Raw genomic sequence first — 16,610 nt, 5'->3', positions numbered from 1 at the left:
TTGGAGTGAAATAAATATGCAAGACTAGTTTTACATGTCTCGGTTTATAACACAGGGTGTTCATCCTTTGCTGGGCCGTTTAAAAACAACATGGGGACATAAATTAAGAGCATACCCACATCTCCAGGCACCACTACACCACTGCTGACGTCAACCCGTTTTCATTCCCAACCAAAATGCATCGTCTGTCCGACGTGCTCGAGTGTCTGCTGCTGACACTCTGCCTCCACAATTGTTGGATCATGATTATTTGTAATTAGGGATATAATATAAACAACATTACTGTCTTAACAGCAGAGTTTAAAGTTTTTTTTTGCAGCAGATCTGTGCATGCATATGATAGAAATAGTTTAAATTTACAAAAACATTTACAATGAAATAACAGTACTATGATTTACAAGCTTACTTACATTTTTGTAGTGTGAAATATGTTATATTTCAGTTGTACTTTTGTTTATTAACACCATTATTGAACATTAATTGAAAAGTGAGACAGAAACTGCCTATTATTTTAATAAATGTTTTTATTTGTCAACACAGAATTGTTGCTAGTGTACCATGACACGTTGACTGAAAAAAGAGTGAACTATTATTTGTATGTATTTTATTCTATGAACATTTGCATGCACTGCTGTATCTTAAGACGAGCGGGACTTTTATTTTGGCGTGGCGCGGTGACGTCACAAGGCTGCGTCGTGCTCCTGCATCTGTTGTGATTCGGCTGAAGACAGGTTTGTGCTTTTAAGCATTTAAAGTGTTTATATCAATGCTCCCCATACGGGCTGTTTTTGTGTGATGTAAAATGGCTTAATTATTATTGCATGTAACATACTTACATGCCTTACTTGCGTGAGTAAAGCGCATCCGCAGAGGAGTTACAGAGAAGACGCGTCTCATTTCGTTCATTTATCAGTTTATAGTAAACACCACTTCAGTCAGAGATGGAGAAACTGCACCGCAAAATGATTCAGTGTTTAATTGACCGCACACTGACGACCTCTGCTGCTCAAAACCCTGGAAATAGCCTACAACACACACAAACAGATGTAATGACAACTTTAACAAACCAACTGCTAATGATTTCATTTAAAGTGGCAGATGCATAATGAGATTTTAGCCTCGTTCAGACTGTCAGCCCAAATCTGATTTAGTGCTTATCCGGATGAAATCTAATTTGAATGACTGACTGTTCACACACAGTGTATCGCAACAGTTCAGATCCGATTTGTGTGGCCTGTAGCATGAAGCCGGTTTCAGTTTTTACCCCAGGTAAGTTCACGTTTAGTTTTCGGGCTCAAGAAGATGGGTTGGTTTTGTCACCATGGTAACTTGCTCTACAGGCTACCCTGCTCCTGAGCAGGTTTTATTCAGGGTTCCAGATCGTGAACCCAAACCTGACCAATCAGCTGTGAGCAAAGTGACGTATCTGATGCAATGAAGCCACTCCCCCGTATCTCTCGCTCCAAATTAAAGCAGTTTACAGTCACAGACAAAATTGCCTTCTGCTGCTAATTATTTTATTATATTAATATCATATGAACTGAATATGATACCTGGGAGCTGTTTCATAAAACAAGTTTACCAAACAAGCCAGGTTTATTTCAGTTAGTCTGACTTATTGTCAGGCGATTTGGTTCAAAATAAGTCAGACTACACGATTTTAGCCCGATTTTGCCACGATCTGCTTGACGTAGGGTGTCGTGGGGATTCGTAAACGACAATGGGCGTCGGGACGCACGATTCAATCGTTTCAGCTCGTGTAGTGTGTGTAGTGCATGACACCTCTGCAACACTGCACGACGTCAACACAGAAAGACTAGCATGTTTATTTATTTATTTTCATCGTACACGACAAGGTCCATCACATCTACGACACTGGCCAATAGGAGCACAGAAGCGCCTTTGTACAAGCTTTCAAACATGTCAATGAAAGATAGACAATGGAAGGCAATGAAGGAAATGTTCTTGGAGCTTCGGTAACAATACTCCTGCATTTATGATGAGGGACTCATGGTGAAAAAAGTTAAAATAAAAACTATTTTACCTCAAGTTCTCTTTTACAGTCCATGCCATCCAGATTTGTGTCCATTGCCAGGTTTTCTTTCTTTTTTGGGGTTTTCTGATGACCAGACAGGGCAAAACACGCTGTTTGCTAGCCATTGTTTGTTTACGCTCATAGCACTTTCTGTCTTGTCAGATGACATCATGCACGTCGTTAATGACAGCATGCGATGAATGCTTGGGTAGCATTGTATAGTCTGACATGTTTTTATGAGTCAAAATCGCATCATCTGACAGCGACTGTTGTAACCGACAAAAAAATATTGTGTAGTCTGAACAGGGCTTAACTGAAATAAGCCTGGCTTATTTGGTAAACTTGTTTTATGGAACAGGCCCCAGATCTAAACCAGGTTGGATTGGTTTGGTTTTTTCAACTCTAAACCTACTCTGAGTTTGTTCATCTCCCTTTGTGCTACAGGCCACAGAAGCGCTCTTGTTTTACAGAATGTGCTTTGGTTTCTATGGCAATGCCGTTGCGTTGTTATGCCTAAGCTAAAAACAACAATAACAGCAATACAGTTTGCAACACAGGCGCTTGTTTCATAAAACAAGTTTACCAAATAAGCCAGGCTTATTTCAGTTAGTCTGACTTATTTTGAAACAAATCACCTGACAATAAGTAAGACTAACTGAAATAAACCTGGCTTATTTGGCCGCTGATGTTGTCTTACGACATGACAACATGTTGCCGTCAGGATTATTCGTCTTGTGAGGCAGCGGTAGAAACGCAGGAAGCTGGAATTTGCGGCTTTATTCTGTGCTACTGTGCCGTCTCCGCTGGTTTCAACGCTCAAAGAGGTGCGTATATTAGCACTATATTGTCTTTTCAGCTTGACTTGCAGTTTGCAACAGCACAAGCTTGTTTTTGCAAAAATGTTTATCATGTTTTCTACAAAAACGTCTTAGTTTTTACATGGCGTGAGGACCTGAAAAAGCTACGCTAAATCCGATCTGAGCGGTCAGACTGAAACTGATTTCCAGAAATGCCATTTGAATAGGATTCCAAACCACATTCGAATGTAGCTTGAAACGGCTTTACTCAAATCGGATTGTAAGTAGTTAGTTGCTGTTCAGACTATCTAAATATGATCGGATTTGGGCTGACAGTCTGAATGAGGCTTTAGTTTGGATTTTTTTCTTTCTGTTAATTTAAAAATGTTTATCTTAATCGTGACAGAGTGTCCAAACACACAGAAAGTAAAGCTACTGAGATCCATGTGACGTAAAGATGGAGTCTATTAAAGAGGAGAGTGAAGACATTAAGATTGAAGATGCAATCTCTGTGAAACAAGAAGACACTGAGGAACAAACAGGTTGGTTTTTATTCTCAAAGCTGAACGCACTCATTTTATCCTTATTAAAATGTTTCATTCTACAGAAATGAATGATTATTGGAAATGATCATATGAGTGTTTTTTTATTATTATTATTAAAAAGAGGTTTTATTTGACATGGAGCGGGTGGCCTCATGTGGACAGACATGTTGAGATCACATGCTAATGCTGCCTCCGAGTATAGCTGAGAGGATCCTACTGCCAGGTTAAGCATTTGTTATTGTGACATCACACATTAATTTAGGAAAAAAAATAATACATTAGTAGTCCAAACTCAATTAATTCACTCAGCCCTTCAATACCATTGTCATAATGCAGTTGAATAGATAGGACTTAAACTAAATTAATGCTTGTCCACAAATGCCAGCATATTTTTTAAGCTGTTATCCAAGATGTAACAGCACTAGATGAGAGATATAAATTTTAGCACATTTTCTGTGCAAAGATGGGGCTTAAAATCTGGTGACACTGTGAAACAGAGAACTGAACTGTGAGATGTTACTTTTTTGATACAAGCTTCGAAGCCTTGGTGCCAAATATCACATCACTAGTAGCAGGTATTTGCTCAACACGAGCAACGATGTACACAAGTCCATATGACGGGCATAAAAATATTGCACATTTCAGACGTCTCACTTATGACACACCCATTTGTCAGTTAACTAGATTTGCATTTTTCCATTAACTTGACAATGACAGCATTTGCCTTTAGCACATCAAAAATAGTCCTTTAATGCCAAGTCATATTTATTTATATACTATTTTTCACAGTACACATTGTTTCAAAGAAGCTTTACAGTAAGTTTTATTGTAACACTAATTCAATTCATGTTTACTTGTATAAAGCTCCTTTTACAATGCATATGTATTTTCTGTAAAGCTGCTTTGAATCGGTTTCAGATGCAGTGAATGTGTCAAGAAAACACAAGAGAAAAAACTAAAACACACATGCATGTAATTTACAAGCAGTCCTGAAGATATAGGGGCTATTTACACCTGGTCACTTCTGATCGGATAGCTATCCAATTATGAAAAGACGAGGTGTAAATGCCCTCCGAAACGCATTCGAGACGGATATAAATCTGATCGCTCAAACCACTTCAGGAGGTGGTCTGGGCCACATTCCAGATGAAACTGGACAAGTGTAAATGCATCTGGTTGTTGAAACCACATATGTTAAAATAATAAACGCGTGAGACCGTGTTATAGGATATATGACATTAGAATCTAATGCAACACGCATCGCCGCAGACGAGTAGCTGAGCAGGTGACCAGGTGTAAACAGGTCCATAGGCTATGTGGATGGAGCTAAACCAACTGAACTTAATCCCTCGTGTTCTTTAAACACAATGGCCTGTTTTCACAGACAGGGCTTAGATTAAGCCAGGATTAACCAGGAGAATAAGTATCAACTGTATGCAAACCACATTTGGTTTTTTGTAGTCGCAGTGAGATTCCTGTATTTCTAGAATCGAAAATTAATTTTCATTTAATAACTTTTTTTTCCAAATTGGCAAAGATTTTGCTAAAAAAAAATATCAATCTCTGTGTAAAAAAACAATTTGGCTCCAAATCTGAGATGAAAATGGTAATTTTGACCCCCCCTCTACCACAAAGTATCCTCACGGTTTGGCCAGAGGAAGTGATTTTTTTCCAATTTTGTGCATGCATGTGTCTCATTGACCTCAATGATGGTCCCAGGATAAATTTCATCATCATATTTGATTAGCACTGTCCAATGATGTCTTTGCTTTCCCAGTTGATTTCAGTTGTTTTCTGTGCTTGTTGATCTTCAGTGGTATCAGAAAGGATTGGCTCAACATCACATTCAGTGGTGGTATAAAGGATGGGCTGAACATCAAATTCAAACCTTTTGTGTTTTGTGACATGTACACTCAAGAATCTGCTTAGTAGAGCAGAGACAGCTGACATCTCTGTAGATGATCTTTCCTGGTTTAAGAGTGATCATCTGATGGAGGCTCATTGTTGAAGGAACCACCGGGAGTTGTTTTGGCATCTTCTGTACAGCTTTGCCCACAGCTTCCTCATCAATGTAGAACAACTGTATAGAGGTCTGAGCATTCAGTAGACAATCATACAATTGCTTGGCATTTTCCTTCACCGATCAGTCTGTCAGCAGTTCTCTTTAGAACGCCTCCCACTCCATCTGGAGCACCTTTTCCGTGGCTTGCTTCAAAGAAGCTCCATGTGCCGTTCTTGAACAACTCTGTGCTAAACATATAGAAGTCGCATAGAAGTAAACATATAGAAGACCTTCTGACGGTATTGTGTGCTGGGCCCATCACTAAAAAAATGAACTAAACTTACTGATGGGTGATGGGTTGTCACATAATCTAGCACAGGGGACAGGTGTGTCCATATAGTTCTCTTTTGATGCTGAGATGGTAGTAAAGCACATATGTTTGTCCACTCCACCCACATGAAGGATTCCCGTATGCAGAGTTGCCTGCTGCTGAGAGGACGCAAGTGAGCTGCCTGAATTTCTGCTGATAATTTGCATGCCTAATTTTCGGAAAAATCAATGTGAATCAAACATTCATCAGATTTCATGCTTTTCTTGAGCTCCCAGTAGTGGATGTATTGTGTTTTAATGTTGAATTGATGCCTTGTGAAAACTCTCAGCTGGTTCTGGAACATATCAATCATATCTCCTAGTGAACACTCAAACTCCTTTTTCACAGTCATTCGGACGGGTTGTGATTCTTTCTTACTTTCTTTATTTTTCCTCCTCCTTTCTCCCAGTTCAGTTGTCCACTGAACAAACTTCACTGGAGCCTCAGCATCATACTCAGAGTTGAGCTGATAGACATTGCTTCTGCACTGGACACAGTCTCCATACATGCATTCTTTGCTTGCAGGATCACAGCAAATTGAGTTTGCAATTACTTCCAAGTCAGCCGTCCCAACAAGTTGAAGTGTATGAAGCTTCTGCACAAGGAAGGATAAGTTTTCATGAGCTTTACAGAGACAGGTTTCTCTGTCAGATATGAATGGGTGGACAACCCAGAAAGGACGCATGCAACAGAAGAGTGGATATGACAGCTGACTTAATGGATTCTCAAGAAGAAATTTGCGATGAAGATTTTTTATGGTATCATTTAGAAACTTTTTCTGCATTTTTACTGTTCCTCTTGTGATGGTTTGTTTTTTTCCTGCAGTCAAGCGGCTTACATCCTCTCTCAAAAAGAATGTGTGTACCTTTTTTTGGAGCTTGCTTTGTGTTGATCGATATTTTCTTCTTTGAAAAGTCAGTTCACTTTGGTTACTCTTGCCGAACCGCTTTCTTGAAAAACCAAGTGAGGTCTGTGTTGTTTTCTGTAGTTTGTAATGTTTTATTAGCTTTCCTGACACAGTTTGTGATATAAACTGACGCTCTCTCGCTTCTTTAGTGTCTTGGTACTTTTGTCTGATACTATTTATCAGTGCATTATGAAACGAGGGTTTTTTGAATCTCTGCAGGGACTTTATGTCTTCCTAACTGCTTCAGTGTTTTTGATCGAGGGGATTCAGACACACACGTCAGTCTCTGGAGGCGTTTCTGGTATTTTCAGACAGTAGTTGTTTTCTTTTTCAGCAAAATCTTCAATTTTTCAATTTCTCTGTATAATTTGGAGTTTTCCAGTTTTATTTTTCTTCGTCCTGACTGCCTTTGTCTGAAAAAATTAAAATTCATTAATTAATAAAAATTTAAAGTAGCCTATTTCAATTCATATTTTGGTATTTAGTATTTAAATCTGCACTGTTGAACCTAAGAAATAGCAGTTTGCTTGAATTTTAGATTTACTTGCAAGCCATATGTTTTATATTTATAAACATTAGAACAAAACAGGCTTGAAAGGGATACCCCACCCCATAATGCTAATTTTGGTATTAATCACTTACCCCATGTCGTTCCAAACCCGTAAAAGCTTTGTTTGTCTTCTGAACACAATTTAAGATATTTTAGATGAAATCCAGGATAGAGTATTCTGATGACGTCTTTACCTGTTAAACAACACTGTCAAGGTCCAGAAAAGTAGTAGTCAATGATTTCATCTAAAATATCTTAAATTGTTTTCCGAGGATGAACGAAGCTCCAGCGGGTCTGGAACGACATAACGGTAAGTGAATAATGACAACATTTTCATTTTGGGGTGGAGTAACCCTTTAAGTAATGGTGGGGTGAGAATTCCTATGCAGTTCCAAAGTTGCACAGTGCACTATTAATTAAAATGTGTAAACAGACCATGCGAAATTATGGAGTATACCTTTAAGACACAACATCTTGGAGGAAACAGTTCAGTTATTATGTTGACAGTCCTATCACAGAACTTAACTTTCCTCAATCTGCATGTGTCTACATAACCTAAATAAAATTCTACTCTTGGACCTAATGTTACCTGGATATCTGTGGTTCAGGGTCTGGTTCAGGACTTTGTGGTGGTGTCATCTCTACAAGCCTTTTTGCTCTTCACCTCTGCTGTGCCTCTCTCCAATACCTGCGCTTGTACCTTTTCTCCCTTTCACACAGATCAGCCCCTTCATTTGTCTGCCCTGCATTTTTCCTTTTGTGCCATCTTTTTCTGTCCTTTCTCAAATTTTCTGCCTGCCTTACAGGGTTGGCATCTCGCCGCTGCCTTTCTGCTGCTGACAGCTTCATTTACCTATCATTCATTTTCCTTAACCTGGAATGATATACAACAAATGTATAATTTACAGTAAAATGAATCCATATTTGTAAAATAATACAAAATGCTTAAATGTGATAGGGAACATTTGACTCTGTTAATCATTGTCAACTCTGTTATCATTAAACTTTTTAGACCACTAACAGAGTTGACATTTTTCACCATTTTGTGCTTTAGCTCAAGGTGCTAACCTCAAACCAGATACCACATGGCATGTCTAAAACAGAAATTTATGAATTTTCATCATATTATTGTTTTTAAAAAAGTGAATGAGAGATTCACTGAAATATCACAATAACAGATTTGACAAATAATGAATCTACTATTGCGACTCCACCGGGCAGGGACACCGGCAAGGGATAGTAGTAGCTTTTTATTTAATTTTTTCATTGATATGTTTATTATTGAAATGTTGTTGTTATATGCATGTGTTAATTTTATTTAATTTCTTTATTTTCTTAAATATGTGGGTAGATAGTATTTATAGAGTTGTAACTTTTTAGTTTTAGTTACTTTTTCTTATTTGTAAGTCGCTTTGGACAAAAGCGTCTGCTAAATGACAAAAGTAAAGTAAGTAAGTAAGTACTATTGGTGTATCCTAAACATTTTGTACAAATTAATGAGAGAGGAATAATGACATACCTCAGTGCCTTCCAGATTTTCCCGCCAGAGGAAGTGACATCACTTGGAGCAAGTCACATGCTTTTTCTATCAGTGCTTTAAAGATTGTTATGCCTTTTTATAACGGAGTTGACCAGAACGTAGGGACAGACACAAAATCTATTTTTTAATGACTAAAATTACAAATAATACAGAAAATAGATGTATTATGCAACTGTTTACATAAATTAGTAGAGTAATCACACAAAAAAGATTAAAATTAGACGTAATTATTTCATGATAATTGAAGCTGAATGTATGATTCAGGAGGCATAGACAGTCAAAAATAGGTATAGAGGGAGTCTTTAATATTTTCAAGACAAAAATGTTCCTAAATACACACAAATATTATTTTTAGTGATAGCTTGATATAATTTGTGTAAATATTCAAGACTGTTTCAGTAAAGTTTTTGTTTTTGAAAAATAATAAAAGGTTTATGTAGGAGACGCAAAAAAATATTCACAGAAAATAATATATTTCACATTTTTGTAAATATTTTATTATATCTTTTCATGTGACAACACTGAAGAAGTGACACTTTGCTACACTGTAAAGTAGTGAGTGTACAGATTGTATAACAGTGTAAATTTGCTGTCCCCTCAAAATAACTCAACACACAGCCATTAATGTTTAAACCGCTGGCCACAAAAGTGAGTACACCCCTAAGTGTAAATGTCCAAATTGGGCCCAATTAGCCATTTTCTCTCCCCGGTGTCATGTGATTCGTTAGTGTTACAAGGTCTCAGGTGTGAATGGGGAGCAGATGCGTTAAATTTGGTGTTATCGCTCTCAATCTCATACTGGTCACTGGAAGTTCAACATGGCACCTCATGGCAAAGAACTCGCTGAGGATCTGAAAAAAACAATTGTTGCTCTACATAAAGATGGCGTAGGCTATAAGAAGGCTGCCAAGACCCTGAAACTGAGCTGCAGCACGGTGGCCAAGACCATACGGCGGTTTAACAGGACAGGTTCCACTCAGAACAGGCATCGCCATGATCGACCAAAGAAGTTGAGTGCACGTGCTCAGCATCATATCTAGAGGTTGTGTTTGGGAAATAGATGTATGAGTGCTGCCAGAGTTGCTGCAGTGGTTGAAGGGGTGGGGGGGTCAGCCTGTCAGTGCTCAGACCATACACCGCACACTGCATCAAATTGGTCTGCATGGCTGTCGTCCCAGAAGGAAGCCTCTTCTAAAGATGATGCACAAGAAAGCCTGCAAACAGTTTGCTGAAGATAAGCAGACTAAGGACATGGATTACTGGAACCATGTCCTATGGTCTGATGAGACCAAGATAAACTTGTTTGGTTCTGATGGTGTCAAGCGTGTGTGGCGGCAACCAGGTGAGGAGTACAAAGACAAGTGTGTCTTGCCTACAGTCAAGCATGGTGGTGGGAGTGTCATGGTCTGGGGCTGCATGAGTGCTGCTGGCACTGGGGAGCTACAGTTCATTGAGGGAACCATGAATGCCAACATGTACTGTGACATACTGAAGCAGAGACTGGGCCGCAGGGCAGTAATCCAAAATGATAACGACCCCAAACACACCTCCAAGATGACCACTGCCTTGCTAAAGAAGCTGTCAAGCATGTCTCCAGACCTAAACCCTATTGAGCATCTGGGGGATCCTCAAAAGGAAGATGGAGGAGCACAAGCTCTCTAACATCCACCAGCTCCGGAGGAGTGGAAGAGGACTCCAGTGGCAACCTGTGAAGCTCTGATGAACTCCATGCCCAAGAGGGTTAAGGCAGTGCTGGAAAATAATGGTGGCCACGCAAAATATTGACACTTTGGGCCCAATTTGGACATTTTCACTTAGGGGTGTACTCACTTTTGTGGCCAGCGGTTTAGACATTAAATGGCTGTGTATTTGAGTTATTTTGAGGGGACAGCAAATTTACACTGTTATAGACGGTTTCATTGAGCGCATGCTAGGGCCACAAAAGCGTGCATGCGCAGTAACGTTTGTTCATGCTGTTGCCGTTGACACAGTCTATACAAGCTGTACACTCTTCTACACTACTTCGCATTGTAGCAAACTGTCATTTCTTCAGTGTTGTCACATGACAAGATATAATAACATATTTACAAAAATGTGAGGGGTGTACTCACTTCTGTGAGATACTGTGTGTGTGTGTGTGTATATATATATATATATATATATATATATATATATATATATATATATATACACACACACACACAGTGGTGTGAAAAACTGTTGGCCCCCTTCCTGATTTTTTATTTTATTGCATGTTTGTCACACTTTAATGTTTCAGATCATCAAACAAATTTAAATATTAATCAGAGATAACACAAGTAAACACCACATGCAGTTTTGATTTCTCGATTCGATTTACGATTTTTTTTTTACAAAATGAGATTTAAGAAATTATAAATGTAATGTATCCTTTTATTATTGCTTGGACAAAATGCTACACGTTTCTTTGTGGAAATTGAAATATAACACTATAATAATATACTAATATAGCACTTGCATATTGTTGCTCTTTTATTGGTTTTGATTGCTTCTATTGTCCTCATTTGTAAGTCGATTTGAATAAAAGCGTCTACTAAATGTAAATATAAATAACAAAACTAAATTGAAATTTTAAAACAAACCCCAAATCAAATAAGTAACGCAAATCAAAGAAATCTCATCATATAAACAAAATAAGGCTTTTTGTGAAACTTGTATATTAGATTCATTCATTACACACAGACTGATATATTTCAAATCTTCATTTCCTTTCATTTTGATGATTATAACTGACAACTAATGAAAGTCCCAAATTCAGTATCTCAGAAAATTAGAATATTGTGAAAATGTTCAATATTGAAGACCCCTGGTGCCACATTCAAACAGCTAATTAACTCAAAACACCTGCAAAAGCCTTTAAATGGTCTCTCAGTCTAGTTCTGTAGGCTACACAATCATGGGGAAGACTGCTGACTTGACAGTTGTCCAAAAGACGACCATTGACACCTTGCACAAGGAGGGCAAGACACAAAAGGTCATTGCTAAAGAGGCTGGCTGTTCACAGAGCTCTGTGTCCAAGCACATTAATAGAGAGGTGAAGGGAAGGACAAGATGTGGTACAAAAAAGTGTACAAGCAATAGGGATAACCGCACCCTGGAGAGGATTGTGAAACAAAACCCATTCAAAAATGTGGGGGAGATTCACAAAGAGTGGACTGCATCTGGAGTCAGTGTTTCAAGAAGCACCACGCACAGACGTATGCAAGACATGGGTTTCAGCTGTCGCATTCCTTGTGTCAAGCCACTCTTGACCAAGAGACAGTGTCAGAAGCGTCTTGACTGGACTGCTGCTGAGTGGTCCAAAGTTATGTTCTCTGATGAAAGTAAATTTTGCATTTCCTTTGGAAATCAAGGTCCCAGAGTCTGGAGGTAGAGAGGAGAGGCACATAATCCACGTTGCTTGAGGTCCAGTGTAAAGTTTTCACAGTCATTGATGGTTTGGGGTGCCATATCATCTGCTGGTGTTGGTCCATTGTGTTTTCTGAGGTCCAAGGTCAACGCAGCCGTCTACCAGGAAGTTTTAGAGCACTTCATGCTTCCTGCTGCTGACCAACTTTATGGAGATGCAGATTTAATTTTCCAACAGGACTTGGCACCTGCACACACTGCCAAAGCTACCAGTACCTGGTATAAGGACCATGGTATCCCTGTTCTTGATTGGCCAGCAAACTCGCCTGACCTTAACCCCATAGAAAACCTATGGGGTATTGTGAAGAGGAACATGCAATACGTCAGACCCAACAATTCAGAAGAGCTGAAGGCCACTATCAGAGCAACATGGGCTCTCATAACACCTGAGCAGTGCCACAGACTGATCGACTCCATGCCACGCCGCATTGCTGCGGTAATCCAGGCCAAAGGAGCCCCAACTAAATATTGAGTTTGTACATGCTCATACTTTTCATGTTCATACTTTTCAGTTGGCCAACATTTCTAAAAATCATTTTTTTTTGCATTGGTCTTAATTGATATTCTAATTTTCTGAGATACTGAATTTGGGACTTTCATTAGTTGTCAGTTATAATCATCAAAATTAAAGGAAATAAACATTTGAAATATATCAGTCTGTGTGTAATGAATGAATCTAATATACAAGTTTCACTTTTTGAATGGTATTGCTGAAATAAACTTTTTCATGATATTCTAATTTTATGACCAGCACCTGTAATATTGTGTGCAATTTGTCATGCCCACTAGAGTTTCGTCAATGGGTCACGCATGCGCTGATAGCTCTGAAGTGAACTAACCCTGAAACAGAACCTACTCCTTTTTGATGTTTTACATGTCTAAACATTTTGTTGTCTGTTGCTTTGTGCCCATTAAACTGGAGTTAACTTGTATTTGTCTCTTTTCACCTTAGACCTGATGCAGCTGAAAGAGGAGAGTGAAGTACTAGATGAAATGAAAGAAAAAGATCAGTGTAAGAAACTTCATGATATCGTAACTGAAGAAATATCTGAAAAGACTTCCTCACAAAAAAGTAATTTCATCTGCCAACAGTGCGAAAAGTGTTTCTCTACAAAAGCAAACCTGAAACGGCACATGGATATTCACACTGGAAAGAAGCCTTACACCTGCCAACAGTGTGGAAAGTGTTTCAATAAGAAAGGAACCCTTAAAGACCACATGAGCATTCATACTGGAGAAAAGCCCTACTCGTGCCCTCAGTGTGGAAACTGTTTCACCCAGCAAGGAAACTTTAACAGGCACATGAGAGTTCACACTGGAGAGAAGCCTTACACCTGCGAACTGTGTGGAAGGAGCTTTACAACAAAACTAAACCTTGAGTATCACATGAACAGTCATACTGGTGAGACGCCATTTACATGTGATCAGTGTGGAAGGAGCTTCAGATACAAGATAACCCTTAAAAGGCACATGAAGGTTCACTTGAGAGAGAGCAGTTTTATGTGTCATCAGTGTGAAATGAGTTTCTCAGACAGCAAAGACCTTAAGAATCATGTGATAACCCACACTGGAGAGAAACCTTACATGTGCCTTCATTGTGGGAAGACTTGCTCAAACAATACAAACCTTGGCGTTCACATGAGAATTCACACTGGAGAGAAGCCTTTCACCTGCCCTCAGTGTGGAAAGAGCTTCAGATTTATTGGAAACTTTCAGACTCACATCAGAGTTCACACAGGAGAGAGGCCTTACACCTGTCCTTATTGTGGAAAGAGCTTCAGATATATAGGAAACTTTCAGACTCACATGAGAGTTCACACTGGAGAGAAGCCTTACACGTGTCTTGAGTGTGACGAGAGTTTCACATATCAGAGAGACCTGAAACGTCATCTGCTAACTCACTCTGGAAAGGAAGTCTAGTGTTCATCAGTGGCAAGAGGTTTACAAAGTAGAGCAATTTCTAAAATCACCTGCACATTCAGTCTGGAGAAAGGCAAATTTCTTGAGAAATATGGCTAAAAATGTTCTTTAGCCCTATTCGGACGGGACTCATTTTTTAAACAACATTTGAGTTACAGGTCTTATCATCCGATGTCTGTGATTTACAAGTACTGATTCGGATGAGGCTAACATCTGAGGCGAGAGGGTGTGTAAAACTAGTCCCGTCCGAATAGGGAAAGGGAAGTGGTGTGTGGTGAATTTGCCTTGCTCAAGGGTCTCACCTCAGTCGTGGTATTGCTGGTTATTCACTCAAAATGATAACACAATATTATTTATTACTTGAGTTATTCGGCAGTATGGACATATACATCTTATTTTACATAACTTACTGTTTACTTTCACTTAAGTCATGAGATAAACTGTTGTGTTCACAAAATATTTTAGACCAAAACTTTGATCAACTTTAAAGCCTGTTTAACCATCTTGGCGCTCAATTGATTTTTGGCGCTTAACTACAACAAAAAAAGCCGCGAAACTTCTCGGGTTGGATTTTATTTATTACGCTTTTAAAACACATTTTCAAACATTTAGAACACAAAACGCGTCCGTACTCTGTATTTTTCAAAGTACATTCATCATCATCATCATCGACACCATATTGTCGTTGTTTAGAGTGAATTCTGCTCTTACACATATGAATTACCGCGATTTATATCACCATATCACGCAAATATAGCCTGTAATATGTATATAGACCTAATTTAATTGTTAAACCACCAAATTAAGAAAAATGTTATCTCTGTTAAACGAGTATAACGCAAGCGGTTGAGATTAAACCATAGTGTCAAACGAAGCTACGTCGCGGACCGCTTATTTTCACGTTATACTGTACTCACCTGCACGCTATCCGAGAATTTCCAATTGATTAAAATGTGTTTTGTGATTGAAAAAGATTAAAACTGTCTCGCGTCACGCTGTGATGGAGGTCAGTGTAAAACGACGAATCCGCGCTTGGTACTTGCATTATTTATGCATGTAATCACATGACAATGTTCCGACCAATAGCTGCATTGCTCAGTTCGACCAATAGCTGCTTTGCCCCGTTCGACCAATGGCTGCTTTGCCACGTTGAGTGCTGTTCGGAACTGTTAGGAAAGACCATTGACTGTTTGGATTGTTAGGAGTTGTGTTAGGAATTGTTCAGAGTGTGTTAGGACGAGTTCCGAGTGTGTTAGGACTCGGCCAACTGAATAGGGCTTTTGTATGAAAAGATTTAAATGGGACCTGAAAATACTAGTGATGGCATGAAATTTCAAATATTGAATAGTTAGAGATGCTTTTTAATTTTGATTGTATAGAGGTCATTGATAGGTCTTTAGATTCCAAGATAATAAACTTAAATCAAATATTAAATTATTAGATAAACTCTTTGTTTTTGTGAAATGGCAATGTAAAAGAAAACATTATTAATAAAAGGAGATAAACTGACTGAAAGAATGAACATTGCACTGGGTTATTTTAGTGAGCGAGTGCACACATAAGCACATGTTGTCAGTCTGGACTTTAATATGGCTATTATTGGGGCTCATCTGATGGTTCCAGGTGTGGGTTTTGCAATACCTAAACATTCTAGCAGTCCTACTGCTGATCCTAGGTATTTCTATCATATTCCAGTCATCACTGGGTAGTTTTCATATATTAATCTACAGTGCATTTAGAAAATATTCAGACCCCTTCTGCTGGGTTTTTTTTCCACCTTTAATATGTTGCAACCTGAAATGTTTAAATTCCTAATCAGCAATGACTGGAGGTCTTGAAACCAAATCGTCTACAGCAGTGGTTTGCTATCTTGTGCACATTTTGTGTGATCTTGATGTAAGCTGCAAACGGTAACCAGTGCTGAGAGATAAACAGAGGTGTGATGTGGGCTCTTTTTGGCTCATTGAAGACCAGTCATGCTACTGCATTCTGAATCACATCCAGCTCATCTAAAAAGGTGCCTAGTTGACCTGGATGGTGATAGATTACAATCAGTGTTTGAAAACTTCACTCACCAGCCATTTTGGCTACTAAATTTTTAAGTTACCTGTCATTCATATCTTCTACTATCCAAACAGAAATAAATCAGATTAACTACATCACAGCTTTATATATAACTGTTTATTTTTAAAACTTGAATTTCATATTCTGTCATATTCTGAAAATCCTGTCACCCTGTCATCTCCCACTTCCTCTTTCATCTTCATCCTTTTCATGTCTTTATTTGAGCAAATCAATACAGTACAAAGAACATCAAACAAAACAAACTTGTGGACTAAAAGAAATACAGTAGCGTATGCTAAACTTGGTCTTTTCCGTTAACCAAATGCTCAGATGTCCTTAGAGCTCAAAGAGCTAATCTTCAAAGGCGTCTATTATTATTCCATTCTCCAATAAAAAGTTTTACTGCTAGTTAGTTAGCTTTAGCAGGAGAACA

The 16,610-nt window shown here is 38.6% G+C and overlaps 1 protein-coding gene across 2 annotated transcripts; it reads left to right on the top strand.

The window, feature by feature from the left end:
* Nucleotides 1-663: 663 nt before the first annotated feature.
* On the top strand, nucleotides 664-15,625 carry LOC306866937 (uncharacterized protein). 2 transcript variants are annotated; one of them, XM_079412389.1, is made up of 4 exons: nucleotides 667-731; nucleotides 3,239-3,374; nucleotides 13,146-13,205; nucleotides 13,286-15,625. In XM_079412389.1, exons 2-4 carry the CDS (start codon nucleotides 3,290-3,292, stop codon nucleotides 13,387-13,389), a joined length of 249 nt encoding a protein of 82 aa, XP_079268515.1. In that variant the 5' UTR covers nucleotides 667-731; nucleotides 3,239-3,289; the 3' UTR covers nucleotides 13,390-15,625. The 2 variants fall into 2 exon arrangements, with proteins under 2 accessions (XP_079268514.1, XP_079268515.1); XM_079412388.1 differs by having other exon boundaries at nucleotides 664-731; nucleotides 13,146-15,625.
* Nucleotides 15,626-16,610: the final 985 nt, after the last annotated feature.

The sequence above is a fragment of the Barbus barbus genome (genome assembly GCF_936440315.1).
Source record: "Barbus barbus genome assembly, chromosome: 4".
NCBI lineage: Eukaryota > Metazoa > Chordata > Actinopteri > Cypriniformes > Cyprinidae > Barbus > Barbus barbus.
The sequence above is the reverse complement of the archived record's forward strand: the minus strand, read 5'-3'. Positions and strand labels throughout refer to the sequence as shown.